This window comes from Vidua chalybeata, chromosome 19 (genome assembly GCF_026979565.1).
Source record: "Vidua chalybeata isolate OUT-0048 chromosome 19, bVidCha1 merged haplotype, whole genome shotgun sequence".
Classification (NCBI taxonomy): Eukaryota; Metazoa; Chordata; class Aves; order Passeriformes; family Viduidae; genus Vidua; species Vidua chalybeata.
Window position 1 is genome coordinate 4,741,320 of NC_071548.1, and position 26,627 is coordinate 4,767,946.

The following is a 26,627-nucleotide window of genomic DNA, read 5'->3' on the forward strand; positions in this document are numbered from 1 at the left end:
ATCTCCTGATGCCCAGCCCAGCCTTCCCCCACCCGGTTTGTTATCAGTGAGAGCATCCTGATAGGCATCTGCGAGGGGAGGGCAACTGCCTGGCAAAGCTGCAGTCAGATAAAAGTGTTTACAAGAATGAAAGCTGACGGTAAAGAATAAGCTTTCCACGTCATTTCTTTCTCCTTTTTTCTCAGTAACCAGCTCTTTCTGGACAGCCCGTTTGAGAAAAAGGCCCTTTCTCAGTGCTGTTCTTGGCTCTTTACTGTGTCTGTTCTCAGCCCAACCTTGTGCAATTCTCCTGGGTGTTGCAAAGACTTCTCATCCTGCAGCTTTTGCATGGGGTTTCAAATCCCCCCATCCCCCGGGGCTGAAGACACCCCCTGCTTTCTGCAAGGTCCCTGCCTCTGCTCCCAGGGCACGATGGATCCCGAAAACACGTCAGAGCCCAGATCCTCAGTACTGCCTTCACTAATCCCCTCCATCGCCCCCTTCCCCTGCTGGCCTTTGCCTTCTCAGGGCTATTTCTCTCCACTGGCTCCCAATTCCTTGCCCGTAAGTGGCAGCAGGCAGCTTCCCTTGGCCCCCATGGCCTGTGTGCCGCGCAGGGCCCGTGGCGGGGTGCTGGGGAGCGGGGCCGGGGCGCCTGCGTCCCGGGGCGCTCTGCAAGGAGCCCCAGCACTGAGTTTCCGCTGTGTTAATATGGCCACGCTCCGATAAGGGCTGTGGTTTCCTCCCTGAGGAGCGAGCCGCGGGGGAGGCCGCAGCTGCAGGCAGAGCTGCAGCCCTGCCCCACACTCAGCCTGCCCCGAGATGGATCCTGCTGGCCAGAGCCCCCCGGGGAGCCTCCCCGGGGCGGAGAGCCCCGAGGTAGGTGGATCTGAGCTCAGGGGGCAGGGGACGGTGCTGCAGGTGTGGTGGCAGCAGGCAGGGCAGGGTGGCTGTGCCAGGGGACCCTGGGGGCAGTGCTGGGCGCCGAGGCTGGACAAGGGGGATGAGGGAAAAGGGACCGAGGCCCGGGTGTGACTGAGGTACCAAACTCCTGGGCACCCAGGGTGAGTACGGGGTCAGCTGCAGCTCTGTGCCCCCACTGAGGGTCCCCTCTGAGCCCCTCCGGGCTCTGTGCTGCCGCAGCTGCCCCAAAGCCCTGCTCCAGGCCCTCCCAAAATGACATCTCCCTCTGGGTGCCCGTGTCTGTCCCGGTGAGATGGGAGCCACAGCTCTGCCCGGTGCTGCTGGGAGCACGAGGGCAGTGCCCCGTGCTGGGCTCCTGGGCTGCTCTGTCCTGGGGGTGTCCCCTCTCGGGGACCTGTCCCCTCTCCTGAGCGCCCCTGTCCCTGCTGCCTCCCCACTGCTGCAGCTGCTGGGGTGGGCTGATGCTGGGGGCTGGATCCAGACCTGGATTTAAGCAACACTACTGGATTTAAGCTGGGCTCTTGGCATGAGGATTAGCAGCAGTAAACACGTCCTGGTGGCTCAGCTCAGCTTTAGCTTAACCAGTCCCATGTGCACACGGGAGCACGGAGCAGATCCTGCTGCCCGGGCAGCAGAATGGAACAGCAGGAAGCTGCCCCCAAAACCAGCAGGGATTCCTCCCCTGACCTCCTGGGCTACCCCACTGCTGAGTGAGGAACAGATGCCCGTGTCTTGCTGGTAATAAATAACAGCAGCAGAGAAATAAAATCCTTTTCTGTTCTCTCTGCGCTTCTGGCCTTGCAATGGGGCAGCGCTGACTGTGGGGATGCTGGAAGATTTGGGATGGGGCCATGCCCCCCATGCCTTGGCACGGGCAGGACAGTGCCAGCAGCAGGAGAAGGTGCATGGAATCTGGGCAGGGGCAGGCTGGGACCTCCTGAGTGCAACAGGCTCCCCTTTCACAGGGGGGTACTGAGCCACCAGAGCCCCCAGCAGCCACCAGTGGGTACAAGAAAGGATGTGGAGGCAGGTGGGAGAGAAGCAACTCAAGGGTTAAACTTGCCAGGGCTGGAAGGGTTGAATTCAGTCCAGATGGCCAGGGGATTATGCCAGCCCTAGATTTGCCATAAGCAAATGTTAATGTTCAAGCTCAGGGTTGGTTTATTTTTTTCTGTTAGGGGTTCCTAAGGTCACTTTGGGGCCTGGGCTGACCCACAGGTAGGATTTGTCCATCCATCCATCCATGCATCCATCCATCCATCCATCCATCCATCCATCCATCCATCCCCACCGGCCCTGCATGAGCAGGTGCTGGGACCATTCTCTGCAGATGCCCCTCAGCCCAGAAAAGCCCAAACTCATTTTTAAGACTTCTGTTGCATTTTTTGGTGTCACCCCCTTGTACTCCCAGAGGTTCCAGTGCTAAGACCCGTGACAGATGGCACAGGGACACCGGTCCCCTTCCTCTGGCAGTGTCACCGCTTGGATTTAATTCCTGTTTGGAAAGTCAGTGCTGTCACTGGGCATCCTTCAAGTGGGGGATGAGCAGTGCTCCCTTGCAGCTTTCAGAGACTTGTAGCAGTGCACCAAGTCCTGGTGGCTTTTGACTTCTCCTTGCCCAGCCTGGAGCTCCTCTTGGTGCTCTGGCCCCCTGCCCTGTCCCTCAGCTGCTTTGCTCTCCAGCCTGGTGCTGCTGGAGTGAGTGGCTCTGGGGGGTGAGAGGTGGGTGGTTGGCTTTTAAAGCCTCCTGGGGGTCACCCCAAGCTGCTGTTGCCACCCTCGCAGGCCCTTCCTCAATTAATGGGACTGGGGGGTGAAGTCCCCCGTGCTGCCCTGCTGGTGTGTGATGGGGGACATTGTCCCTTGGCCGTGGGGTGACACAGCATCCTTTGGGACATCCCAGCCTCATGTGCTGTGGGTGATGCCACCCCACCCTGGCTGCCCTGCCCTGTCCGGCCACGACTTCCTCCTCAAGCTGTGCTCTTGATGGGAAACCTCTCCGCTTCTCTTCTCTCCCCAGATGGATCTGTCCCACCGGTTCTCCAAGGAAGAGGTACGAGTGTGGCCCCACTGTGGTCTCCCTTGGTGGCACTGGAGGGCGTGGCAGTGCTGCAGGGGCTCAGGGACGTGGCTCAGCTCCCCAGGGACAGCTGGTGGTGGGCGGGCAGGGCTGGATGCAGGGGGTGGCAGGGCCTGGCACGGAGCCTGGGGAGCTGTGAGGAGGAAATCCTGCTGATCCTGGGGGATGCAAGGAAATCCTGCTGATCCTGGGGGATGCCTGGAGCACGTCCCTGCTGGCTGTCCCCACATGAGGTGTCAGCACTGTCCCCCACAGCTGGCCCTGCTCTACGAGGAGGTTCTCTACACCATCCGGCACCGCCTGGGCAAGCCCGAGCAGCAGCACGTCAGGGACTCCCAGGAGCTCTACTCCTACGTGCAGAAGGTGCATCCCCTTCCTGATAGGGTCCCCAAAACCTGTCCCCTGACATGTCCATCCTCCCACCTACAGGGGATGGTAGGGGGCTGTTATGCCCCAAGCTCGCTCAGTGAGATTTTAAAGGGGCTTTGATTTACTCTGGTGGTTCACAAGAGACCACAACATTCTCAGGAGGCTGAATAATAAACTTTTACTTGCAAACTTGAGAATATTAATGTTGAATAAGGTTGGGCTTTCCGTGTGCCAGGGGCTTGGGCTGGACCAGAGCCTCTAGGGGCCAGGATGTGGAAGTGCCCTATCCCAGCTACGCAGAACTTGCCCTGACCCCACCACACACAATTTCTCTCTGGTTGTTTGGAGCCAATAATCATTCCTCTGGCTCCCTACAAGGTCACTCAGAGGGAGCTTTTAACAAGCACCATGAAAGATGTAGCAGCAGCATCCAGCTGGAAGGCTGGGAGTATCCTGTGGCTGGGAAGTATTAGCCCTGGGGAGAATTGTTTATCTTAGGCTGGGGATGGTGGGAGGAAGGCTCTCCCTCAAGAGCTTTCAGCTGGTCCCCAGCTTTTCTGCTGGACTCTGCCACTCTCCTCTCCCCTTGGGTTGCTTCTGGCTCCCAGGGAGCAGAGGGAAGCCCCTGGCTGCTCTCCAGCCCCTGTTAACAGGGCAGCATCCATCACCAGCCCCAATATCCACACAGGCTTTTGGCATGAACGCAGAGGAGCACGGCGTCATCATGCAGCAAGTCATGGAGCTGGAGGTACAGTGTCCCCAGGGTGCAGCTGGAGTGGTGCTGGGGGGCTGCAGTGCCCCTGAGCCCCTGTGGTTGGGATTTGGTGTGCCCTGGGGTTGTCACTGCTTGGGTGGGAGCTGATGGCAAGGTCCTGCTCCAGCCCCATCCTTCCATGCAGGGGTGATCCTTCGTCACAGGGTTGGTGACCCGCACATTAATAGCTGTTTATTCATTTTTCCAGAGCCCCATTTACTGCCTGAAAGCCACTGTGAAGGAAGCCAAGGGAATTTTGGGTAAAGATGTCAGTGGTAAGTGGAGGGGTGGGTTTCCCGTGGGAAGAGGGGCAGCTGCTGCTCCTGAGTGGGATTCCCACACCTCTGCCCTCGCAGGGCTCAGTGACCCATACTGCCTGCTGGGCATCGAGGCCAGGAGCCAGGAGCCAGCCCACCCCGACCACAAGAAGAGGATGAAGGCTGTGGTCAAAGACCTCATCCCCGAAGACCAAATCCATCGCACCCAAGTCATAAGCCAGACCCTCAGCCCAGTGTGGAACGAGACCTTCATCCTGTAAGCCACCCCCACCCCTTGGCTCTGCTCTCTGGGGGGTGCAGGGCGTGGCCAGGGCTCTTGGCTGGGGATGGGGGTTCACCACTCGTGTGTTACTCCAGTAACATCCCCTGGTGCCTTGCAGGGAGTTTAAAGATGTGGAGACAGCCAGCTTCCACCTGGACATGTGGTGAGTGACAGCATCCCAGCGAGCCCAGGACCCTGCCCGAGGGGGTGCTGCCTCCTGGGATTCAATCTGCAACTTTTTTAAAGGCCCCGAAGCCAGCTGGGAGCCCCTTTCCCCCTCACTTTCCGTGGAGCAGTGCTCAGTGCAGGATGTGACCTGTGCCAGCAGGGAAAGCCCAGGCTGGCTGTGCCCAGGCAGGGCTGGTCCTAAGCCCTGGTTTAATTTATGGAGACCCACGTGCTCACAGCTTTGGGCTGGGCTTGGGGGTGGCCTCAACACTGACACTTCCCTGCTCCTGTGCTTTCCCTTCTCCACCGTCATTGCAATTCCCTGCTCTGCTTTTCCATCCCCTGCATTTCCCCCTCTCCCCGCCGTGGGTTTTGCCTCCTGCCCTCGCAGGGACTCGGACGTGGTGGAGTCGATGCGGCACAAGCTGGGGGAGCTGACGGACCTCCACGGCCTCAAAAGGTTGGTGCTGGTGCGGCCCCAAGGCTGCCGAGGGTTGGAAAATGGTTATTTGCCTGCTGGATTTTAAAAATCGCCCTTGGAAGGAGGGAGGGCAGGCGGAGGTCTGTGTCACCCTTCTCCACCCCGAACACGGCCGGGTCGTGCAGGACACCTTCCCACCCCCTCCGTTGTTTGTGCCTTTCAGGATCTTTAAAGACGCTCGCAAAGACAAAGGGCAGGACGATTTCCTGGGGAACGTGGTGGTTCGCCTGAAGGTGAGCCCGGTCGTGCCTCCCCTCCTCCGAGGGACTCCCCAGGACTTTCCCCAGTGAAACCTCCCGGGGTCCGGGCAGGATCCCAGCCCCGTGGCAGCACCGGCACACCCAGGATCCCTTCTCAGAGCCACAGACCGATGTCAGGTCCCTCACTATGCCACAGTCGTGGCAACACACTCAGTCACTGCACAGCCTGTGTTTTTAATCCAATACAGAATCTTCCTGCCCCATGAACGCAGTGGGATGAAGATCCCCTGGTCACTGAATGAACTCCTTCTCCTGGGAAGGCTGCCCAGGGCTTCCCCCTTGTCCCTCTGTGCCTGCAGGACCTGCACTGCTGGAATGACCAGTGGTACCAGCTGGAGCCACGGACAGAGACCTATCCCGAGCGGGGACACTGTCACCTGCAGTTCCTACTGACTCACAAGAAGGTGGGACGGGATGTGGAAAGCTCCTTTCCATTGCCTTGGCAGGATGGGAAGGACAGCTGCCTGTCCCTTGGGGCTTGTCTGGGGTCACAGGTGCCTGTCCCAGGAGCAGAGGTGCCAGCACTAGGGTCTGCAGGTGCTGGACCCTCCCCTGGGCTCTGTGCCAGCACCAGGACCCTGCTCCTGGTTCACCTGTAGCCCTTGGCTCTCCAGCCCTGCTTTTTGTCCCCACTGTGACAGCGTCCCTGTGTGTCCAGGCAGGTGATGGTTCTCTCTGCCTTGTGTCTTTGCAGAGGGCCACCACGAGCAGCCGGACACAGCCGAGCTACACCGTCCACCGCCACCTGCTGCAGCAGCTGGTGTCCCACGAGATCCTGCAGCACCAGGTACCACCAGGGCTGCTACCAGCACCAGAAACAGCCCTCCAGCAGCTGGGCTGGGCAGTCCTTCCTTTGCAGCCCACACCCCAACACACTGTGTGATGGGAATGAGGGTCAGGATGATGCCTGGCATCTTTCTGGGGCTCCCACTCCTGCAAATATCCCCTCCCCCTCCATGGTGCCTGTCTTCCTCCTCCTCATCCTGTCTTGCTCCAGGACACATTCCTCCCCCTTTCCCTCCTGGCAGGCTGGCAGCACCTCCTGGGACGGAGAGCTGAGCAGCCATGCCAGCACCGTGCTGTACCTGCACGCCACACAGAAGGACCTCTCTGACTTCCACCAGGACATGGCGTGAGTACCCCACAGCCAGGGCGCCCCAGTGCAGCACTTGGGGCCTTCCTGGCACCCTCTGACCACAGCTGGTCTGTCCCATGAGCTCAGGTGCTGCCCCCAGGACACCTGGGTGCCCCCTGTGACCCCAGCTGTGACTGTGGCTGGCTTCTGGGTGTCCCCCAGCCCCCGGGGGCTCAGCCCAGCCTTCCCTCTTCCCCAGGCAGTGGCTGGCCTACAGCAAACTCTACCAGAGCCTAGAGTTCAGCAGCAGCTGCCTCCTCCACCAGATCACCAGCATCGAGTACCGGTGGGTGCAGGAGCGCCTGAGGCCAGAGCAGGTGAGGGCAGAGATCAGGGAAAGGTGCCCGAGGCACCCAAGCCTGAGCCTCTCCTCCCAGAGCCCCTGGGGCTGTTTCAGTTCCAGGAAGGGCAGGAGACTGTGGGGTACAGGGGTGCCAGGGTGTCTGGAGGGCATTTCCCAGTGGTTTGTTGGTTTGTTCCCCCTCTCTGTGCAGAGCCCCTTTCCCTTTGCACTGACATCCCCCTCCCCCATCCCTGCCATCAGGTCAATCACAACCCCCTGCAAAACTTAAATATGACCCAATTTCTGCTTTTCCCAGACTGTTTTCCCAGAGCATCCCTGCACCCTGCTGAGACACTGAATTTTCCATGCATAGCAATGAGGTTTAAGCACAAAGCTCAGTTCAGTCCCTCCAGGGAGAAGCTACCAGAGACATCAGGGTTTTTTCCCCATCCCTGGAGGAGGCTGGAAAGGAATGGGAGCAGCACCTCCCTCCACTGTGGTGCCATGGTCCTGCCAGCATCTGCCTGTCACTGACGAGGACGATGCATGTCTCCTTTCTTCTCCCCAGAAAGCAGAGCTGGCCGAGTCCTTCCAGTCCTTGCTGACCTACGGGGTCTCCCTCATCCGTAGGTTCCGCATCATTTTCCCCCTCTCTGTCCCGAGGTCCACGGAGAGGCTCCAGTCCCTGCTCCGGTGAGTTGGCCACTGGTGCCAGCTGCATGTGGAGTCCTGTGGCTTGGCCACGGTGATGGACAAGCCCCTGAGCTTGAGCAAAACTCAGGGGGAGCCCTTTCTCCATCTAGGCTGCTGTGACTCTTGTCCCGTCCCAAACCTCATCCTGGGCTCCCAGGAATGCTTCTGGGAGGGGGAGGCTGTTTGGGCACCTCTCTCTGAGGGGAGAGGTGCTTGTTCCTGATGGCAGGTGCTGGGTTTCACTCCAGGTTCTCATTTGCAGGGTCCTCGTCCAAATGTGCAAAACCAAAGCTTTCCGTGAGCTGTGCACACCCAGCCCTGACCTCCCCCAGATGATCTCCACAGCTCTGAAGGTACTGGGGGTCTCACCCAGCCCAACCTCTGCAGGGTGGGACCCTGTGGGTCTCCCTTTCCTTCCACCCCCTGCCCAATGCCCACACTTCAGCAAATCCACATGGATCACCATGGCATGGGAAATACCCACCCCTTCAACCTGGTGGCCCTAGCCTGTGGTTCCCACCAGAGGTTCTCCCCTCACCCAGGGGACAGGGAGAGTGAAAGGGGTGACAGAGCTGGCTCCTCCTGCTTCCCTGCCATCCCACCAGGACTCCTCTCTTGCAGTCGGGCACAACAGAATGGTTCCACATGCAGAAGCAGCACCTCAAGCCCATGGTGAAGGTCAGTTCCCATCTCTGTCCCTCCGACATGATAAAGTCACCTCAGAATGTCTGAGCATTGAAAACAAGCTGTTCTTTCCTTTGCAGAGTATAGAGGAGAATAGCAAAGCCTTGTCCAAGCTCCTCCTGGAGGTGATAGAAGATCTCAAGCAGTGCCAAAAGATCTGGAATAAATTGTTCAGCACGTAGGTTTCAGTGCTTGTTATCACCCTCATCCACCTTCCTTGGGATCAAGAGTGACAGGGCACTTTGATGCCTCATTCCTTGGCCCTTGGGCTCCACAGGTGGGATCTTTGGTCCCATCTCTGCCCCTTAGAGCTGTGCTGTCCTCACCCAGGACATGGCCTGGCCAGGTTTGCTGGTCTGCCTTTGCTGGGCTGGGGCTGGCAGGCTCCTGACTCCACATTTCTCTCTTGCAGCAACCTGAAGTTGAATATCTTCTCCATTGCCTACCTGGAGCTGGAGAGCTTGGTGAGCAAGCCTGGGCTGTTCTGCCCTCAGGGGACTAAGGTCTAAAGCCAGGCTGAGGTTTTTGGCCACCTTTCAGGTGGCAACTGCTTGTTGCAAGCTTGGAAGGGGAGCAAGAGAAACTCCCCCTCTATCCCTGTGTGCCCATAGGGTGACTATGGGGACTATTTGACCAAACAAATCTCCTGAAATGCCACCCAAAAGGAAGAGGAGTCCCCCGAGCTGAGCCTCACTCCAGCAGGAGCCTTCCTGGCCAGACCTCACTGGCCAGACCTCACAAAGTCCCCCACGTCTTGCTCCCATCCAGGTGGCAGAGCATGTCCAGGAGCAGCTGCACAAGGTTGACAGCAGCATGTCCAGACCCACGGCCGAGAGCCTCTTTGATCTCTACAGGAAACTGCAGGAGCTCTGTCAGATGAAGAATTCCCTCCCAAGCAGGTATCCAACCCTGAGAGGGGAGAGGTGCCAGAGGGAGGGATCGAGCAGTTCACTGAGAGGATCTCTGGATCCTAATTGCACACCAGGCAGAGCAGGCTGTTGGTGTCTGGTGTCAATGGGAGCATCACCAGGAGGGTTTTGGGCTCATCTCTGGGTGGGGTTGGTGTGAGAGCAGGAAGGGTGACGGTCCCGTGCTGCTGCTGTGCGGCTGGAGAACCGGTGCCTTCCTCCATAGGGATGGACCTCTGGCTCTGAGCAATTTCCACCAGTGGTTTGAGGAAGCGTTGCCCCTGTGGCTCCAGAAAGCCTACACCACCACGCTGGAGAGGGCCCAGAGAGCCGTCCAGATGGACCAGGTAACGTGGGGAGGAGAAATTTCCCTCCTCCCTTTGGGACACTGCAGCTGTCCTCCATGCCTTGCTGCTGTGCCTGGCTCACAGCACTGAGACCACCACATAGGTGCCTCTGGCAGCCCAGGAGCAGCCTGGTTCCTCTCCCAAAGGCATAACAAAGTATGTGGTCCCCTGGGCCAGCTGATCCCACCCACCCTGGCCCCATGCAGTGTCCCTATATCCCTTCCCTCACTGAATCCCTGGCAGCCCATGTGATCTGAGGACCCTGCATTCAGGCCATGCTGTGAGAATCCCCTTTGCTTCCAACCTCTCTGACAAGGTGGGGGAAGGCATACATGGGGCCACAGGCTGGTCTTCAGTGGGGTCCAGCAGCACTGGGTGGCTGTATGGAGGGAAGCAGGGAGCTCGTGCTGCTCCATCCATCCTCATCTCCTCTCTCCAAAGTGGTTGTGTGATGACATTGGGAGATAAGGAACTGATGATGGGCCAGAGAGCCCCAAAGTGAAGGAGTAGCTCTGCTCTCTGGGATGGCATCTCCCTGTTCAAGCTGCATTTGCCTTCTCTGCCCCTCAGCTGAAGCCTTACGGGTACCACAAGCACAGCACATCCACTGTTGACCTGTCCACCTGCTACGCCCAGATCGTGACAACCTGGCAGCAGCTCAACTGGCCAGACACTGAGAAAGCCTTCATGATCATGGTCAATCTCCTGGAGGTTTGTACAGCTGGGCACCAGCACCTGGAGTTTCCTCCTCCTGCTCCTGGGGTTGTGTCTCCATGAAGGAGCCAGTACCCCCAGTGATGTGGTTCCCTGAGCCCATGGTGGTCCCCGTGTTGCCTGGTTCAGTCCCATTGGTTTCCTCTCTGTCCTGCAGGACATGTGCAAGATCTCCCTGATGTACTGCAAGCTCATCAAGGAGAGGGCTGAGGCTCTGTCGCTGAGTGAGCAGAACGAGGGCGAGGCGGCCAACAGGGTTGGTATTGGAACCTGTCCAGGTTGCTCCAGGAAAGGCAGGATCTGGCCCTGGTTTCTGGACAAAGAGGGAGCTGAGCTGCTGAGAACCCAGCTGACATCCCCAGTTTGGGTTCCACAGGGACCAGTTGGCCATCAAAAGCCATAATCCTGGAAAATCAGGAGGGAAAAGATGTGAGCAGGGAGAGCAGGATGGGGATGGGGACACAGGTGAGGATAAAAATGAGACTGGAGATGGTGATGGAGATGGGACTAGGGATGAGGATGAGGATGGAGAATGAAACGGGAATAATGATGGATTGCCTTGGGGATGGGGATGTGGGATGCTCCAGGGGGTGTGGACCCTGAAGCAGACCCACCTCCCCCAGCTCTGCATCGTGGTGAACAACATCGAGCAGCTCCGGCTGCTGATGCTGAAGCTGCCATCGCAGCTGGACTGGGCCCAGCTGGAGCAGCGCATGAGGGGCATCATCGACCCACAGCAGATCCAGAACGCTCTGCACAACCAGCTCGACAGCACCGTGGCCTGCCTGGACCACGAGGTCCGGGACGTGGTGCAAGCCCTGGCTACCAAGGTGACCACCTGTCACTGATGCCCCCTTGGCCCTCACCTAGCCCAGAGCAGTTTCACCCAAGGTGTCCTGAAGCCCATAATGCTCCTGGCATGGAGACAAGGTGGAGCTGGGTACGGGGAGGCTGGTGCGGAGGCCAAAGTCCAAGTCTCTTCCTGCATTTCTCCCTGGCAGCTGGACAAGGGCATTGCCAGACACATCCAGGAGCTCTCATCTTCCAGTGACACCCAGAAGCCTGAGGATGTAAGTATCTAGTCCAGCCCCTCCCGGACCATCTTTTTTGGGCAGCCATGGATAGCCTTTGCTTGCTTGGTGGGTGCCTCTGTCACCCTCCATCACTGCTCCCTGCCTACGTCTGGGGCACAGGACACACCAGTGACGGGGCCCAGAGCTCCACAGGCTTCGCTTGATGCCCATGTCAGCAGCAGGACCACACCAGGCACAGCCTGCCTGTGTGGGAAGGAGCCCCTCTGGGATCCTTCCTGGCCTGCTGTGCCCTGCTGGATATGCCCCACTGCCCCCCACAATGCCCTCTCCTCTCACTGCAGTCCATCATCCCGCTCATGAAGTTCCTGGAGTCGGAGCTGCAGTACCTCAATGAGCATCTGGTCCAGGAGAACTTCAAAAGGTGACCAGGGCACTTGGGATGCACTGTGGAAGAGGCCACCAGCATCACCGTTCCCTGGGCAGAAGCATCCCCTCAGCTCCAAGGGGCTTGGGGCCATCCCACCTCAGGGCTGGCAGGATGAGGCGCTTCCTTCTGGGGCTTTGCAGAGCCCTTCAGCTGAAGACCATCCCTGCAGCCCAGCCCCTGGATCCTGCTCACAGCCTCCCTCTCCCCTGCAGTCTCCTCACTCTCCTGTGGCAGCACACCCTGTCCGTGCTCTCAGCAGCACAGGGGCCTCAGGTGCCCTCGGTCCAGCACTGCCAGAGGCTGTTCTGTGCCCTGAAGGTACCAAGGGGAAGCAGGGGGTGCCTGGCAAAGACAGGGGTTTGGTTGGTAGCTGACAGCATCCTTGTCCCCAGAGCCTGGAGCTGTGCTTCCACGCCGAGGGCTGCGGGCTGCCGCTGGAGACCCTCCACAGTGCAACCTTCCGGGTATGGAGATGGGGATAGGGAGTTCCTGTGGCTTCCTGTGGGAGGCAGGGATGCCAGGGACGACATTCCTGAGCTATGGATCTGTCCGTGTGCTTGACTATCACCTCTCCCCCTCCCCACAGACACTGGAGACTCACCTGGCTCTCTGCTCCACCACCAGCCGCAAACTCATCCAGAAATACTTCATCAACAGGATCCAGCAGCAGGTAGGAGTCCAGATGGTGCTCCCAGCCCCTTCACACATCCCACCTTTGCTCACAGGCCCTGCGTGTGGAAATGAGGAGTTTCCCCACTACCCTCCCGGTCCTGGGGCTGCTGGGGCAGGTTTGGCCACAGCGTTGAGCAGGAGGGGGCTCAATGCATCCCAGAAGATTCTAGCACACCCTGGTACCCCAAATTTCCTGCTGAGCCTCTGCCCAACCCTGTGCATCCCCTCCATGATGGGGATCAAGCACAACATCCTTATCCTTGTATCCCACTGCCCAGCTGGACACGAGCTCAGAGAAGTACGGGGCCGTGACCATCAAAGCTCTGTACCGGCCTTCGGAGCAGAAACTCCGTGTGGAAGTGCTCAACGCCACCAACCTCATCCCACTGGACTCCAACGGTGGGTGTGGGTGGGCAGGGGAGCCACCCTGCCCCAGGGTCCCCTGTCCTTGGTCCCTGGTGTGGCCCAGTCAGGAGAGATGCTGGCAATGCTTGGACTCTCTCTTGATTTGCTTTTTTATCCAAGGAGGTGGATTTGGGGGAAAAGGGGGGTTATTGCACTGGTTCTGGGTGTCTCAGTGGGATGTGGCAGGCAGGACCAAGCAGGACACAGTGCCCATATCCCACTGCTTCTGGCACAAGCCAGCAGCCAGGGCAGGCGGCTTTTCTTCCAGTCGCAGATAAAAAACACGGCGGGGTGAGCAGCGACCTTCTCCGGGTCCGGCTGTCGTTTGGGGCGCTCTCCAGGAGAGGTCACTCCTCCTGCAGCCACCCCTGCCGATCGCTGTGCGGGCAGGCTTAGGGATGTTCCCGCACCCTCCAGGAGCCCGGCCTGGGCTGGGGGTTGTGGTGAGGCTGCCCTGAGCACCCCCTGCAGCCACCCCAGGGTCTCCAAACCCCCCCGGTTGGGTTCGTCCCGGGGCAGAGGGGCCAGGGTACGGGGCTGATGTCTGCACCCCACCAGGCTCCAGCGACCCCTTCGTGCAGCTCACCCTGGAGCCCCGGCACGAGTTCCCCGAGGTGGTGCCTCGGACCACCCAGTGCAAGAAGAACGAGCTGCACCCCCTCTTCGACGAAGCCTTCGACTTGTACGTAGGGGCTGACACCCACCGGGATCCCCCAGTCCCCACAGCCCCTCAGGCTTCAACGGAGCCTCTGCCATGGGGCTGCTGCTCCAGGAGCTGCCATGTCCAGGGATTTCAGCCCCACTGGGGTCCCCCAAACACCTGGGAGGGTGTGGGGCTGTGCTGGGGCCCTGAGCTTTGAGGGGTTTGGGTCAGCGTGGGGCTGTGGCTGCCCGTGGAGCACAGAAGGTTGTGACCGAGGGGGTGGGATGTGATGATCCCCTGCCTCCCGTGCCCCTGCAGCTTGATCCCCTCCGAGAAGTGCCGGCAGGAGGGGGCCTGTCTGCTGCTGACTGTGTTTGACTACGACATGCTGGGGGCCAACGACCTGGAGGGAGAAGCCTTCTTCCCCCTGTGCCACCTGCCCGGCCTCAACACCGCAGAGGATGAGGCTGACATGGGACAGGTGCCCCAGACCCGGCTCCCCCTCACCCACCCCAAGCCCACGGGTACGTGGTGCCACAGCCAGGCTGAGCCCCTGCAGAGCGGAGAGGGAGCTGTGGGGAGCATCTCCCACCATCACTCCCCTCTTCTCTGGCAGATGAGATCCTGCAGCTGCTGGAGTCCAGGAAAAAGGACAAAGACGCTCAGGCCTTCGTTAAGCTCCGCAAGCAACGAGCCAAGCAGTCCAAGGAGACAGAGTGAGGGAGGGGCAGGAAGATGGCCCCAGAAGGGGAACTTTTGTGGTGTTGGAGCCAGAACCATCTGCAGGGAGTGTGGGGACAGAGGGGTCCCTGTGCCTGCCCCACCGCAAGTCCCAGCACCCAACTCACCCCTACCCTTGGGCAGCAACGCTTCCATGAGCCTGGGAGGGTGGGCAGCTGGATTGGAGGGGATTTCTTTGCCTGCCTGGACTAGTAACACTACAAGAGGGATGTGAAAGTGTGGCTGTCCCTGCATGTCCCTCTGGAGTTTGTCACTGCCAGTGCTGCATCTCCTGGCCGTGTCCCCAGCCCTCCTGTCTGCAACACAACTGATTCAGGCTGGGGACAGCCATGGCCAAACCTGCCTTCATTTTTGGTTTTTCTTTAGATTTTTAAGTTTCTTTTCCCCCTCATTTTCTTGTGGATAAGCCTCTTATTTTAAATGGAAAGCAGCAAAGCTGATGCGTGGGCTGTGTGCTTGGGGGCAGTGGCCCTGTGATAGGAGCAGCATCACAGTGGGGTGGGACAAGGCATTTGAGGTCTGGTGGGAGCTGCTGAATTTCTCCTTTTTTAAAATGTGTATAGCTCTTGTGTCTGTTTGGGTGTTTTTTTATTTTACCACCAATTTTACTGACCTCCTGGAAGCCTGGGATCTTGCTGGAGCCTGGGCAGCAATAAAGAGCATCACAGCCCTGGTAGCCAAACCAGGAGGTATTTTGGGCAGCTGACAGCCCAGGCATGTGGTGCAGGTCCCTGGCATCACTCCCAGCCTGTGCCAGGGACCCGGGTCCCTCTGGAAGTGGTGGGAAGCTCTGCAGGTTGCATCCATGTGCGGTGACCCAGTACGACAGTAAAAATGCACGACAAGGCAGGTGGTTTTAACAATTTGTTGGGTCTTTTGGAGCTTGTTTTCTCTGCAATTAGTACTAATGATACATCTGGAGCTCCCTCTACCCCCACCCTGCACGGGGGTGACGTGTTTGAGCTGCAGCAGGTCCCTGGGAGCTGCCAAGGACCAGGGAATTAAAAGCATCCCCCTCCCGGGTGCCTGAGCACCAGCTGCTCCCTCGGTGGGCAGAGCAGCCGCTGGGTCAGCTCAGGTCACATCCTGGATGCGGGGGTGGGAAAAGAAAAAAGCTCCTTTGGTATCTGTGTGACAGAGCCCACAGCAGGGGGGATTAAGGCACTGCGGGCTCTCAAGGAAGCCATTTGCTGGCTTAGGTTTTAGTGAAGAGAAATAATATTCCAGAGCTGGGTCTGGGATTGTGGGGATGCTGTCTCAGGGTGTCAGCTGGGTCCAGCACCCTGTGCCTGCACCCCACAGCTCATCTGGAGCTGGCACCTGCTGGCAGCCACCTCACGCTTTATTACAAGGTTTACTACACAAGGCTGGAGGTTTGAATATGGTCTCAGCTCATTTTTGGCTGTTTTTTTAAAAATCACTGTGTCCCACCTTGCACTGGGCTGCCACCAGTCAGGCATGTCCCATGCAGCAGGTGGCATGGGCTGACCTCTCTTCTGAGGTTGTTTGCACTGTCTTATTCAAGTGAATAAGACTGAGCTTAATTTTTGCTCAGCTACAGGCAGTGGTGTGGGTCTTCTCCCACCCTAAAAGAAATCCCACCTTTTACAGAGAAAGACTAATAAACCTTAATCAGTCAAAGCACAACTTACCCCATGGAGCAGAACAGCCCAAACATTAAAAAATAAGGCCTGAAGCACACAAAAACAGCTCCTAGCAAATGCAAGAATGATGAAGAAGAAGAAATCTCCATCATCATCCTCCTAATCCTGGTGAGGAACCCGACCCAGGCGGATGGCTAGAACACAAGAGGGAAGGGGCTGGCACTTAGATCTACTGATTTTATTGAGTTACCAATAATCTGCAATACAAATGGGCCAGTTCAGATTATTCTTCTGATTGGACTAATGGGAAGTGGTTGATGCATCTTTGAAGCATTAATTAGACCAAAGCTAAGGTAATTCTTGGATCCACAGGCCAGGTGTGTTCTTTTGGGTGCCAGCACACAAAACACTGTATCCACTGTGCAGGCACAGCTCACCTCTGCCCAGCCGGGCTCTTCCAGGACACAAATCCATGTCCAGACCAAGAATTTGGGTGAAAAATTTTTGGATTTGCAACTTACAAAGAGGTCTCTGCCCCAACCTTAACCACATTGCATTGATGTTCCCCCTCTTTCACCACACCTCCATCAGGAAAGTGAATTGCAACACCCCCAAAAGGGAGGGAGCTCAGAGAGAAATTATTCTTAGTTGTGTGAAAATTGGCCACAGAGCTGTTGTTTTGAGGGCTCCAAAGCCCAGATTTCTCCACCCTCCCAAAGCCCAGAGCAGAGCCTGGGGCTGCACATCCACCCGGGCACGCATGCACACACACACGCACACACCGCTTCAGTTGGTATTTTTTTTTCTTAGCAAAAAAATAAAAATTTATTGTCGTCTAAAAAAAAAAAATCCATCCTGCCCTTGGAAACTGTGACACAGATTGAGTTCTTTCCAGCCCCACATGCAAATTCACTCTGCCAAGAAAAGAGTCTAAACCAGGTTTCCGACAGCCAAAACACATATTTACAGAGTACGAGAGAACGACAGCTGAAATCACAGTTCTATACATGGAATCAACAACACGTTTTACACCACTGATCACCATTCTGCCAACTTCTACACGGACTAGGGGCGCCTCTGCCCAGTGCCCTTCCTCCTGGGGAAAGCAGGGAAGGGACTGGGCAAGAATTGCCACCAGAAATACTGCAGTGTGTATTATTATTATTTTTTTAAAATGTATACTGTATTTATTTTGTTTTAACATTGGAAGCTACAGAGTGGGGAAGCCCCAGAAATCTCTCCAATGCAGTCACTACTTTGCAGGAATACTTCACCTTTAAAATACTAGGTTTTACATCAGTAACATCTATTTTGCTGTTGGCCATCACTCCAAGGATTATAATAACTCTGGAGGAAAACACTGGTAATATTCTTCCTTCTCAGATAGGGGAAAAGGAGGAAGAGAGGAGGTTCGGAGGCCGGTGGAACAGCAAGGGATGACTAAGTCCATGCAGTGTTACGGGCTTCCTCCCAGGGTAAGGAATTCTCTTAATTGTCTCAGCTGCACAAGCCTTGCCAGTGGCACATTTCAGCTTCAGAGATGTACAGAAGTGTAAAACCCTTTGGCAGGGGATCAGCTGCAGGGACCCCCCAGGGGTGGGATCTGCTTTAGGAAATGTGCTCCAGCTCCGAGACGTTTCCTGGTCCCTCCCGTGCCACTGCAGGCACATGGCTACGGCACCTAAGGCCAGAGAGGAGCTCAAAGTGGTCCTGTTAGCCCAAAATGCTAAAATCCTTCAGCTCCTGGCTCTCACCTACAGCTCTGACCCTGCTTGGTGCTCTGGATCTACCCAGGCTAGTGTTGTCCCAAGCCAGCTGCTTCTAGGTTGGTTTTCCGCAATAAAGTAAAAGTTTATTGACCTTTAGGATGCTGTGGTTTCACATCACAACCACAACTCCTTCCCCCAGCTCTCTACTCAGAAGTGTCTGACTTGCCCAATTCGTCACCAAGGTCAGCTCTTCTGAAGCTCCCAAAAATTTGGGGAGGAAAATGTCATTATCCACTCAGGAGTCTGTGTGAGGAGGCAGGACCCAGACATGGTCGGGGCTCTTCAGCTGGGCTGCTCCCCAGCTCTGTGGACCCCACTTTTGTTTTGAAGCCCCCTCAGCTCTGCTGTGTTACTGTGTGTCCTGTAAAGGGAGTTCCTGCTTCAGAAAGAAGCCTGACAGTACGTGACAGGGGCTGCACTTATTAGCACCAGGTTTATTTCAGCTGTTTTTACACCATACAAAAGCTGATCACTGACTCTTAAGCCTCAACTGCAGTGCTGTGATTATGGTTTGTCCTTCCTGCACAGAGCAGGCAGCAACATCTGCTGGAATGGGCCAGGAATGCTGCTCCTTCCCCCTGCTCCCACCTCATCTGGTTCGGAAATTGTCTTTAAATGGCCCACCAGAACATTCACAAAATATGCAAAGATGAAGTTCTCTTTTCCATCTGATGCTTAAGAAAATAAATTCACATTTCAATATTCCTCTCCTTTTTTTTTTAAGCAGCAAACAAATTGATAGAAACCTAAATTTAGGAAGTGTTTCTTCAAGAACCAGAGAAAAGTGAGAAAGTCTATGTGCTTGTGCAAAGAGAGTGCTGAGAGAGGTGGGGGTGGGGGCAAGGGAAGGGTCTAGTGCTAATTCCTTCAGGCTGCTCTGCCATGAGTGCAGTGTGGCAATGGAAAGTTAAAATTTAAGGGCCACAAACAGGTGAAATTCTGAATTCTTTGGTCCTTCAGTGTAAGTTTTAAAACAGAGAAACTGTTTTACTCAAAAGGGAAAAACACATTTTCTCTGGCCTGGAATTTTTCCTTGTACCCCAGGGAAACTGGGGGCAAACAGCTCTTTGCCCTTAACCCCCCCAAGTCCTGCATCACCCCATGACTGCAAGTCCCAGGAGACAGCCCAGGCTGCCCTCAGGGGACAAGCTCCATGTGGAGGGATTCCCTGGTGGAATCACAGAGCTGCTGCTGGACAGATCTGGAAAAAGAGGATTGGCAAAAGGCAGCATCACCCCTGAGCAGCCCCCAGGGAGGCAGAGGAGCAGAGAAACCCCCATGCTCATGAAAAGTGTTACAAACCATAGCCAAAAACGGGCTGATCAGCTCTGCTGCTTATAAATATTAAAGATCTGATTCAAGAGTTTATTTCCTATGATTTAAGTTAGTTACAAAAAAAAAAACTTTTTAGTAATTTTTTTTCTTAAATGGGCTTTTTCCTCCTCCTCCCCCCCCACTTTTATTTTTTTTTTATTTTTTATTTTTCCTAAAAAAAAGAGAAATGTTCATGTATTTTAATAAAAGGTCTTTCCTTAAGATCAGACCAAGGCAGATGTGCTGCCCCATGGCACAGACATTCAAAGGCTATAACCAAACAACATAGCCACAATAGTCACTCAACAGTGTCTCTCCATTAAAAAAATTAAAAAACCTGATGCTAGTTACAATAAAATACACATGGAAAAAAAGCATTTTTACCAAAAAACCCAAAAACAAGTTAATGGGAAAACATAAAAAAGAACTACACAGAGCTGCACTTAAGAGATCATCTGGGAATGCATATTAACCCCTTCCATGGAGAGGAAAGGTGGAATTATGGAAACAAACCTAATTATGTGTTTGTATTAAATATGAAGCTTTCTGAGAGGCTCTGGTAAAAATTCAGTTTTCCTACAATAGTGGGCTGCTGGAGGTTCCAGTGCTTTTCCAGGTCATGGAGGGGCAGCACAGGACCATCCCTGTGCAAAATAAAAATGTTTAGTCAACTGAGTGGCCTTTTGGTTGAGATCCCAGCAGGTTACTGCAATCCACCTGATGTAAAAATCCAAAGGACATGCTGGTAAGGAAAGTCACAGGAAAGCTCAGCTGATGGGCAGGTCTGAGCTGGTGGCATTCTCTGTCCTGCTGGACTATTTCTGTCACCACACATCTCCAGCACCAGGGTTTCTGGAGCCAGCAATCCACAAACCACCCTTGAGCTGCTGACACAGGCAACAAAAATGTCCTCAGCCTACCTGGAATTGGTTCATGCACTTCAGCAGTGACTACAAATCAGGTCCCTGTGGCTAAAACAAAACTAATCTTGGTCTGAATCAGTAAAAAGTCTCTAAACAGCCACCAGACAAAGGGGTGCCTGGAGAGAACTAACCTCTGCATCCAGATTTCCTTCATAAAGGGCTTTGGCTCACCCAAGGGCAATACTTCTAAGGCTGCTCAGACCTGGAACATGTTGGCTGCATCAGCAGTGAACACTGGCCACTGAATTTTGGGGCTTGGCTTGCTCTAGGTCCAATAGAAATTTTTTTTTCCCTCTTTTCATCTTTTCATACAAATATACAAAGAGTGTAAAAAAATTTAAAAAGTGAACTTTGCTGATTAAATGACAGACAAAGTTCCTGCACATTCAGAGATGGGCAGTGTGAGGCCCTCCAGGCAGGAGCCTGGCAGAGCTCCCATCAGGGAGGACGGCTTTAACCAAGCTGGGTCAGTGAAAGAGCAGGGGGACCGAAGGCATGAGCAAGTCATTTCAAACCACCTCGATCCTCCCCATGATCTCAACTCTTCCTCTGGAAAGCACATGGAAGCCCCTCTTGCCCACTCTAAGTCCTTCTGGAAATAGTCAAAAATTTGTTATCACCTAAATAGAAAAGAGGAGAAACACAGACTCTTTGCAAATGGCCCTTTGATCTGTATTAAAAACAGCTCTCAAAGTTCATCAAGAGTTAGAATTAGTGGGGCACGGGTGAGGGGCAGTTTAGATACGGGATGTAAAATATTAAAAAGTGCTCTGCAACTAATTTTCTGTTTTCATGTGTGCATGTGTGTGTGTGTGCACGTCCCTACACGTGCACAGCCACGCCCATCCACACACATATATACATATATATATATACACATACATATATATGTACGTATGTATAAAGTTAAAAAGTTCTATAGGATATGATCAGAACGAGTGTCCTCGGGAGGTCACGACTGCAGAGAGTGGGGCCTGTTGGGGTGGCAGATGGGGCACTCGCCCTCCTCAGCGCACGTCTCGCACAGCACCGCGTGTTGGCACGGTAACACCACCCGGTTCTCCTCCTGACACTTAAGGCATTTCACTGACTGCATCTGAAATACCGCCTGCAAGAGAGGGGACAGGGCACAGCGTCAGCGTCACGCACACGGCCAAGAGCCTGGGGAAGGGCAGGGAGGGCTTGCAGCTGTCTACCCTGTTATCTCCTGAAGCAAAAGGAAAGCAGCACAGTGTGATGCCTTTCAGGACCGTTAGGATCAACAGAGCAGCTTTGATTGATTTACGCTCTGTACTTCAGGCACAAAGAAGATGGAGTTATCTTCCTGTGAGCCAGCTAGAGCTCACTTTGATTACATCTACCTGGAAGTGCTCTGACAGGCTTCTGATTTCAGAAAAGGGAAAAAGCTGTGACCTGTAGGAGCAGAGAGGGCAGAGCCCTGCCCTGCCAGGCCCTGGCACTCACCTTGTCCACTTTCTCCAGGTTTGCCCGCAGCTGTTTCTGCAGGGTGTAGAGCGACGAGAGCGAGAGCGTCTCCAGGTCAGAGAAGGAGCGCAGGAACTGCGGGTCCTGCCCGGTGTGGATCCTCTCCAGCTCCTCCTGCAGTTTCTTCACTTGCAGCTCCAAGGCTTCCCTCTGCTCCCGGGCCAGTTCACATTCCATGTTAGCTGTGTTGGCGCGATCATTTGCTTCCTCTGCCTCCTTTTTCCAAGCATCACAAGCCTGCAAGTCCCAACAAAGAGGGTAAAAGAAGCAGTCTGAAAACTTGGTCTGTCTCCAAAGAGAAACCCAGGCAAAACTATCAATTTCCATACCCTCCTCACACCAGTTCTGACCAATCTGGCCTGTTCCCAAATTCTGAAACACGTTTGGAGCCTTACTTCAAGGCACTGCTTGTTCCATATACCCCATCTGCTTGGGCTGTGGTTCTACTCATCTGGCTCACAGTGTTCAGGGAATGAACTCTGCATACTGATAAATTATCGTGGATCAAAGGTCTGAGAGACTGTCAAACACTTCAGGGCATCTGTTGTGACATCTGGCCTTGCAATTCCAGCACCTGAACGCACCAGGCCAAAGTGATTTGGTGATTTCCAAGGGAGAGGAAAGAATGCTGAGCACCTGTAAAACCTACAGCTCTGTCCATCACCTCCATGGCCAGAAAGAGCCTGTTGAAAGGCTGACACCCTCTATTCCTTTACACTCCCTAATCCCAGGATTTGCCCAAGTACCTGCTTGGCTTGTTTCCAAGACTCTTCCCACTGCTTTATTGTGCCGTTGGCCTCATCCAGTTCTTGTCGTAGCCGTGCCATCTCCGCAGCACCTGGACCTGACAGAAATGCAGGTGAGGTACTGGGCGAAAAACTCCCCGAAGCAAAGTGTTCCCATATGCTGCTGTTCATCCCATTTAAACCTGTTTCACAGGGAAATAGAGAGGGTTATGTCACAGGTGCTGGCAATTTCCCCATTTCCTCCCTAACCCTGTGAAATCCAGGATTCAAAAATGTGCAAATAGGATAAAAGGTTCATCTTAAGAATCAGTTTCATCCCCCTGTGCCCAGAGTTCATCACAGAGGGACTTTATAGGGAAATTTCACACACTCATCTTTAGTGATGCAGGGAGGAACCATGACACTGAGTGGAAGCAACTCTTGAATCAGGCTGTTTTTAGAAGCATCACTTTTACAGCAAAGCTGACTGTCAGCTTGAATGCCCCTTCTTTCAGGGGAACCCCGACCTGCTTCTACCTCTCAATTTTCAGTGCATCACAGCCACCAGAGTTGGTTCACAAAGCCCAGGTGGTGCTTCCTCTCACCCTACACACTAAGAAATCTCTGCTTTTGTCTCCTCAGTGTGGGGCTTAGAAAAGGAATCTCACTTCCAAACAGTGACACAAAAATGCTCCAAGTCATTACTGCTTCTATACACAAGGAACAGAACTGGAAAATCCTGTTTATAAACAAGTAGAGACAATAGTATCTGTATCTGCTCTGTCCTCTGCAGAGTTCTAGCACTGAGCTAGTGACCAGCATCAAAGAAAACTAATTAGCCATTTCCCTATTTTAGCTTGTTCAAATAAACTGTCTTTTCAGGAAGAAATTCAAGGCTTAGGAGACAAAGGAGCAGAATATCAGTTGCAGACAAAACTGGCTATTTTTCTAGAGTCCAATGTTCATACTCTTTCAATAACTTTCACTTAAAATAGGTACCCACACTTTGCATTCAGGGAAAAACTAGTAAGAAAATGTAATATTGAGACAGAGTGTGGACTCTGACCCACACAGTTTGCTCCAGTTTGATGTGGGAGTAATTTTCATGCAGTGGTGCTCACCAGTGGCTGGGAATATTCCTAAATCGAGATGCAATTGATAATTCTGATCTCATAGCAGCTAAACTGTGCCTGCAAGTGAACCCTGGAATCAAGAGCCTCTCACTGAGGTCTATCCCAGCACCACTGACTTCCCAGCCAAGACACAAATAGTGACAAAATTGTCTTCACCAAGGGCTTAGACACATGAACTCATTCAGCAAAGCAGCAAGGGATCTTTGCTGGCTCAGGCCACTTACCACAGATCCATTTCAGCTGCTCTGAAGGGCGCTCAGTTGAAAGCAAGAAGTTTTAATGGAATCCCAACTCACATTTTATTTTTTAAACCCGAGTTTTCTTGAATGGGAATCCAGCATTAGGCAGGATGCTGGCAAGCCACAAATTCTGCCACAGTGCTGACCAGGCTGATCTTGTAATTTGTTTTAACTCCCTCTTTCCATCTCCTGTTCTCATTTTGCATTGGAAGTATCAAGCCCCTTTGGGCAGGAAAGCTTTCTCTGCACATTTTGCACCTAGCACAGTGGAAACCAGCCCAGAACTAGGTATTTTTAACTCAATTTCAATACAAATAAGTGATAATTACACACTTGACATGTTATGTGCATTCACTAAGTTAAATGGAACAGATGATTGCCAACTGCTAAGATACTATTTAAATGTCTTCTCAAAATCCCAGCAAAGGATTTGTTATGTTTATGGGAAAATATATTTTATAAATAAATTATTTAAATGCATTTGTGAATTTCCCGCAATTTTTGGCTTTTTATTTGTATAAATACACAGTCAAGACAAACATAACTCATTCTTCTGAAACAGCAATTTTTCCTTTCCTTACAAAAACTGGGACAAACAGCCAGCCTCAACCTAATTAAGAGCAGAGATGGCCTCTGATGTCTTTTATTACAGTAATTATAAAAGCTGTTAAAGCCAAACAAGCAGCAATGGCAAGCATGGAAGCATGGGCCTGGGCTGTGCAAACAAGGGATGCAGTTACACAGATAAGTGCATGCAGAAAGAGCTTACACAAGCATATAATCGTTTTATTAGGTTAAGCTGAATAGTAAAGATTAAAGCGTATCTCAGATTTTAAGAGGCATTTATGTCTAGCATCAATAGAGAGAATTAATATTTACTGTTACAAACAGAAATGAGCAGAACTGGTGTCCCTGTAGCCTGGAGGCCAAACAGTTTTATTTCTCAAGATAATCCCGTGTCTTGATAATAAAACAGATTTGTCTGCTAAATTCCCTGTTCTTCCTGATACAGCTGAAGCTCCAAAGTAATTTCTCTTTCTTCAGTCCCTCATGCAGGAGAAAGACCCTCGAGGAGGGGAAGGAGAAAAGGGGAAAAAACTGAAACACTTTTTTGGGAAGTCCACACTGCAGAACTGGTGCAGAGTGTCAAACAGAAGAAAAAATTCCAGTGGCCCAGGCCTGCTCTAGAGCTCCCAGAAGCAAATCTGGCCCACAAGCAGTCCCAAGGGCAAACTGCAATCTAAACTAAACTGAAGACCCAGCTCTGAGTTTTACATGAAATCTCAGCAAAGCACTATTTTGCTGGTGCTGGAAAAGACAGAGCTCTTTTCCCTGAAAGGCATCATCAGAGCAAGGCAATTAACCTGTGTGCCCCTTTTTCCCAGCTAGAAACAAGGGAAGAAGAGGGAATTGCTCCCTTGTTCATGAGGTATTAGCTGACTTTTGGTGAAACAGCTTTCAGTCCCGTTGCTGTTCTCATGGGAAGAAGAGATACATGGCAGCAGTGAAGTAACACATTGAAATTAAAGCCAACTGAAAAGAAAATACTTACATGGCACAGACAGGCATGTACATGAGACACACACACTGTGCATTTACCTAATGATCCATGAGAAGCTGATGTCCCCAGGAACGTGTTTTCTGACTGGCTTAAGTGTCCCTGGGGCTGATGGAGAAAATGCGATGAGAGGCTGACCGGTGGAGAAGGAGAGGCGGAGTGAAAGGAGGCAGAGCTTCCAAGGGACCCGGGGATATTTACAGGAGCAGAACTTTGCAGCAAACTCCCACCTGGACAAAGAACACACAGAGAGGATGGCTATGTATGACCATGAGGTGTGGGCACAGGCAGGAGTTCAGAGCAGGAGGTGTCAGGTTCCCTTTCTCCTCCCTGAGCCCCTCGGGATTCCCTCCACTTCTCCTGAGGTTTCATCCCCTCTCAGCCTTTAAGAGGAGCACTGAAGCTGCCATCCCATGACCCACATAGGTTAAAACCCTCCACAATTCAATGGATTACTCTTTCAGTGGCCAAGGAACAAAAGGTTTTCTGAGCAGAGCTCAGTCCCTGTCAGTCTAGAGAAGATGAATTTGGTATCTGGTGAAATACTTTGTCACGAAAAATTCACTTCTGAAACATGTGCCTCTGCCTTTATACTTCCAAACAACCTGTAGTGAGAAGACCACCATGATCTCAACCACTAAAAACCAGTGACTAGCTGTAATTACACATACCTGAGTGCCTGAATCTATCAGTAATAAAAAAACCCAAATAAACAAAAGCCTAATCACAAAAGACATTAACTTCCCTTACACCAGAGGCTGTTCTGCCTGCCACTCATAGATTTAGGGAGATCTCAGCCCTGCTCTGTCCTCATCTACGTCCCTCCTTAGGTCACCAGGTAACACCCAGGCCTGATGTGAAGAGAGGGAGAAGGGGAGGATCCCTAAGGCACTGCAGGTGGGGAGCAGCAGCAGCAGGGCTGGCATCAGTCAGGGACAGTAAACCTCCAACAGGCTCTAATCTTTGGCAGGGAAGTGGAAGTGATATTCTTTCCACGGGTCCTTTCCTACCTCAATACAGCTCCAGGCAGTGCAGTTCCCTTGGAAACCTTCAGACAACCAGTTAGCTCCTGCTCAAACAGCTGCTTTACACAGCAAGGGTAGCCAGAAACTACAACCACTTCCAAAAAAGTTACGAGACATTTCTTTTTTCCCTGGACACCCATCAGAGACAGGTAGAAGAGGCCTTAGACTACCTCCATGTATCAAAATGAGACAGACATTACAGGAACCAAATCAGCAGACCATGATGACACTCTGACAGATGGATGGCATTACCAGGTCAGTGAGTTTCCTGTTACAGCTAGGGAGAGTTTGCTGCTTAAAATGCAAATTGTTATAATTTGGCCTGATTTGAAATGCATCAGATGCCTTCTGGAGTCCACTTACACATTCAAGAAAAAAAAAAAAGAAAAAGAAAAAAGAAAAAGAAAGAAAAAAAGGAGAAAAAAAGAAAAAAGGGGAAAAAAAATCAGGCAAGTCCCATTCAGTCTCAAGAAACATCCCCAAGACAGCTGGGCCCAATGGCAACAGCTCAGCTCTGCTAGTCAGTAAGGGCAAGCTCTCACTTCAAAGATGCTCAGGGGTTGCCAGAGTTTGCTGTAATTGCTGTTTTAACCAATGTAATTTTGGGACTG

The 26,627-nt window shown here is 53.3% G+C and overlaps 2 protein-coding genes across 5 annotated transcripts in view; one reads left to right on the forward strand and one right to left on the reverse strand.

Annotated features, from left to right (window-relative positions):
* Window positions 1-712: 712 nt before the first annotated feature.
* Window positions 713-14,810, forward strand: UNC13D (unc-13 homolog D). Its single transcript, XM_053960511.1, has 32 exons — window positions 713-858; window positions 2,924-2,956; window positions 3,239-3,346; window positions 4,041-4,100; window positions 4,315-4,381; window positions 4,463-4,640; window positions 4,765-4,809; window positions 5,206-5,274; window positions 5,459-5,528; window positions 5,855-5,959; window positions 6,250-6,342; window positions 6,584-6,687; window positions 6,890-7,007; window positions 7,542-7,666; window positions 7,929-8,019; window positions 8,288-8,344; window positions 8,431-8,528; window positions 8,763-8,814; window positions 9,119-9,249; window positions 9,485-9,605; window positions 10,176-10,316; window positions 10,477-10,575; window positions 10,943-11,149; window positions 11,321-11,389; window positions 11,695-11,774; window positions 11,993-12,098; window positions 12,173-12,244; window positions 12,367-12,450; window positions 12,731-12,851; window positions 13,416-13,539; window positions 13,819-14,024; window positions 14,117-14,810. The coding sequence occupies exons 1-32, from the start codon at window positions 802-804 to the stop codon at window positions 14,218-14,220; spliced, it is 3,195 nt and encodes a 1,064-aa protein (XP_053816486.1). The 5' UTR covers window positions 713-801; the 3' UTR covers window positions 14,221-14,810.
* Window positions 14,811-16,079: 1,269 nt separating this feature from the next.
* UNK (unk zinc finger) overlaps window positions 16,080-26,627 on the reverse strand; it is a 45,657-nt gene continuing 35,109 nt past the window's right edge. For 3 of the 4 annotated variants that reach the window (XM_053960575.1, XM_053960572.1, XM_053960573.1), the window contains 4 exons: window positions 25,033-25,221; window positions 22,083-22,264; window positions 21,316-21,573; window positions 16,080-20,959 (listed from right to left, as the gene is read on the reverse strand). In XM_053960575.1, the coding sequence (XP_053816550.1) occupies window positions 20,804-20,959; window positions 21,316-21,573; window positions 22,083-22,264; window positions 25,033-25,221 (785 nt within the window). In that variant the 3' untranslated portion in view covers window positions 16,080-20,803. The remainder of the gene's footprint in view (window positions 20,960-21,315; window positions 21,574-22,082; window positions 22,265-25,032; window positions 25,222-26,627) is intronic. The other variant, XM_053960574.1, reaches the window with a different exon arrangement.

Coding starts and splice junctions, on each gene's coding strand:
- UNC13D (XM_053960511.1), top strand. CDS start 802: ATGGATCCTGCTGGCCAGAGCCCCCCGGGGAGCCTCCCCGGGGCGGAG. Junction 4,101..4,314: donor AGCAAGTCATGGAGCTGGAG/GTACAGTGTCCC, acceptor TCATTTTTCCAG/AGCCCCATTTACTGCCTGAA. Junction 10,576..10,942: donor AGGGCGAGGCGGCCAACAGG/GTTGGTATTGGA, acceptor CACCTCCCCCAG/CTCTGCATCGTGGTGAACAA.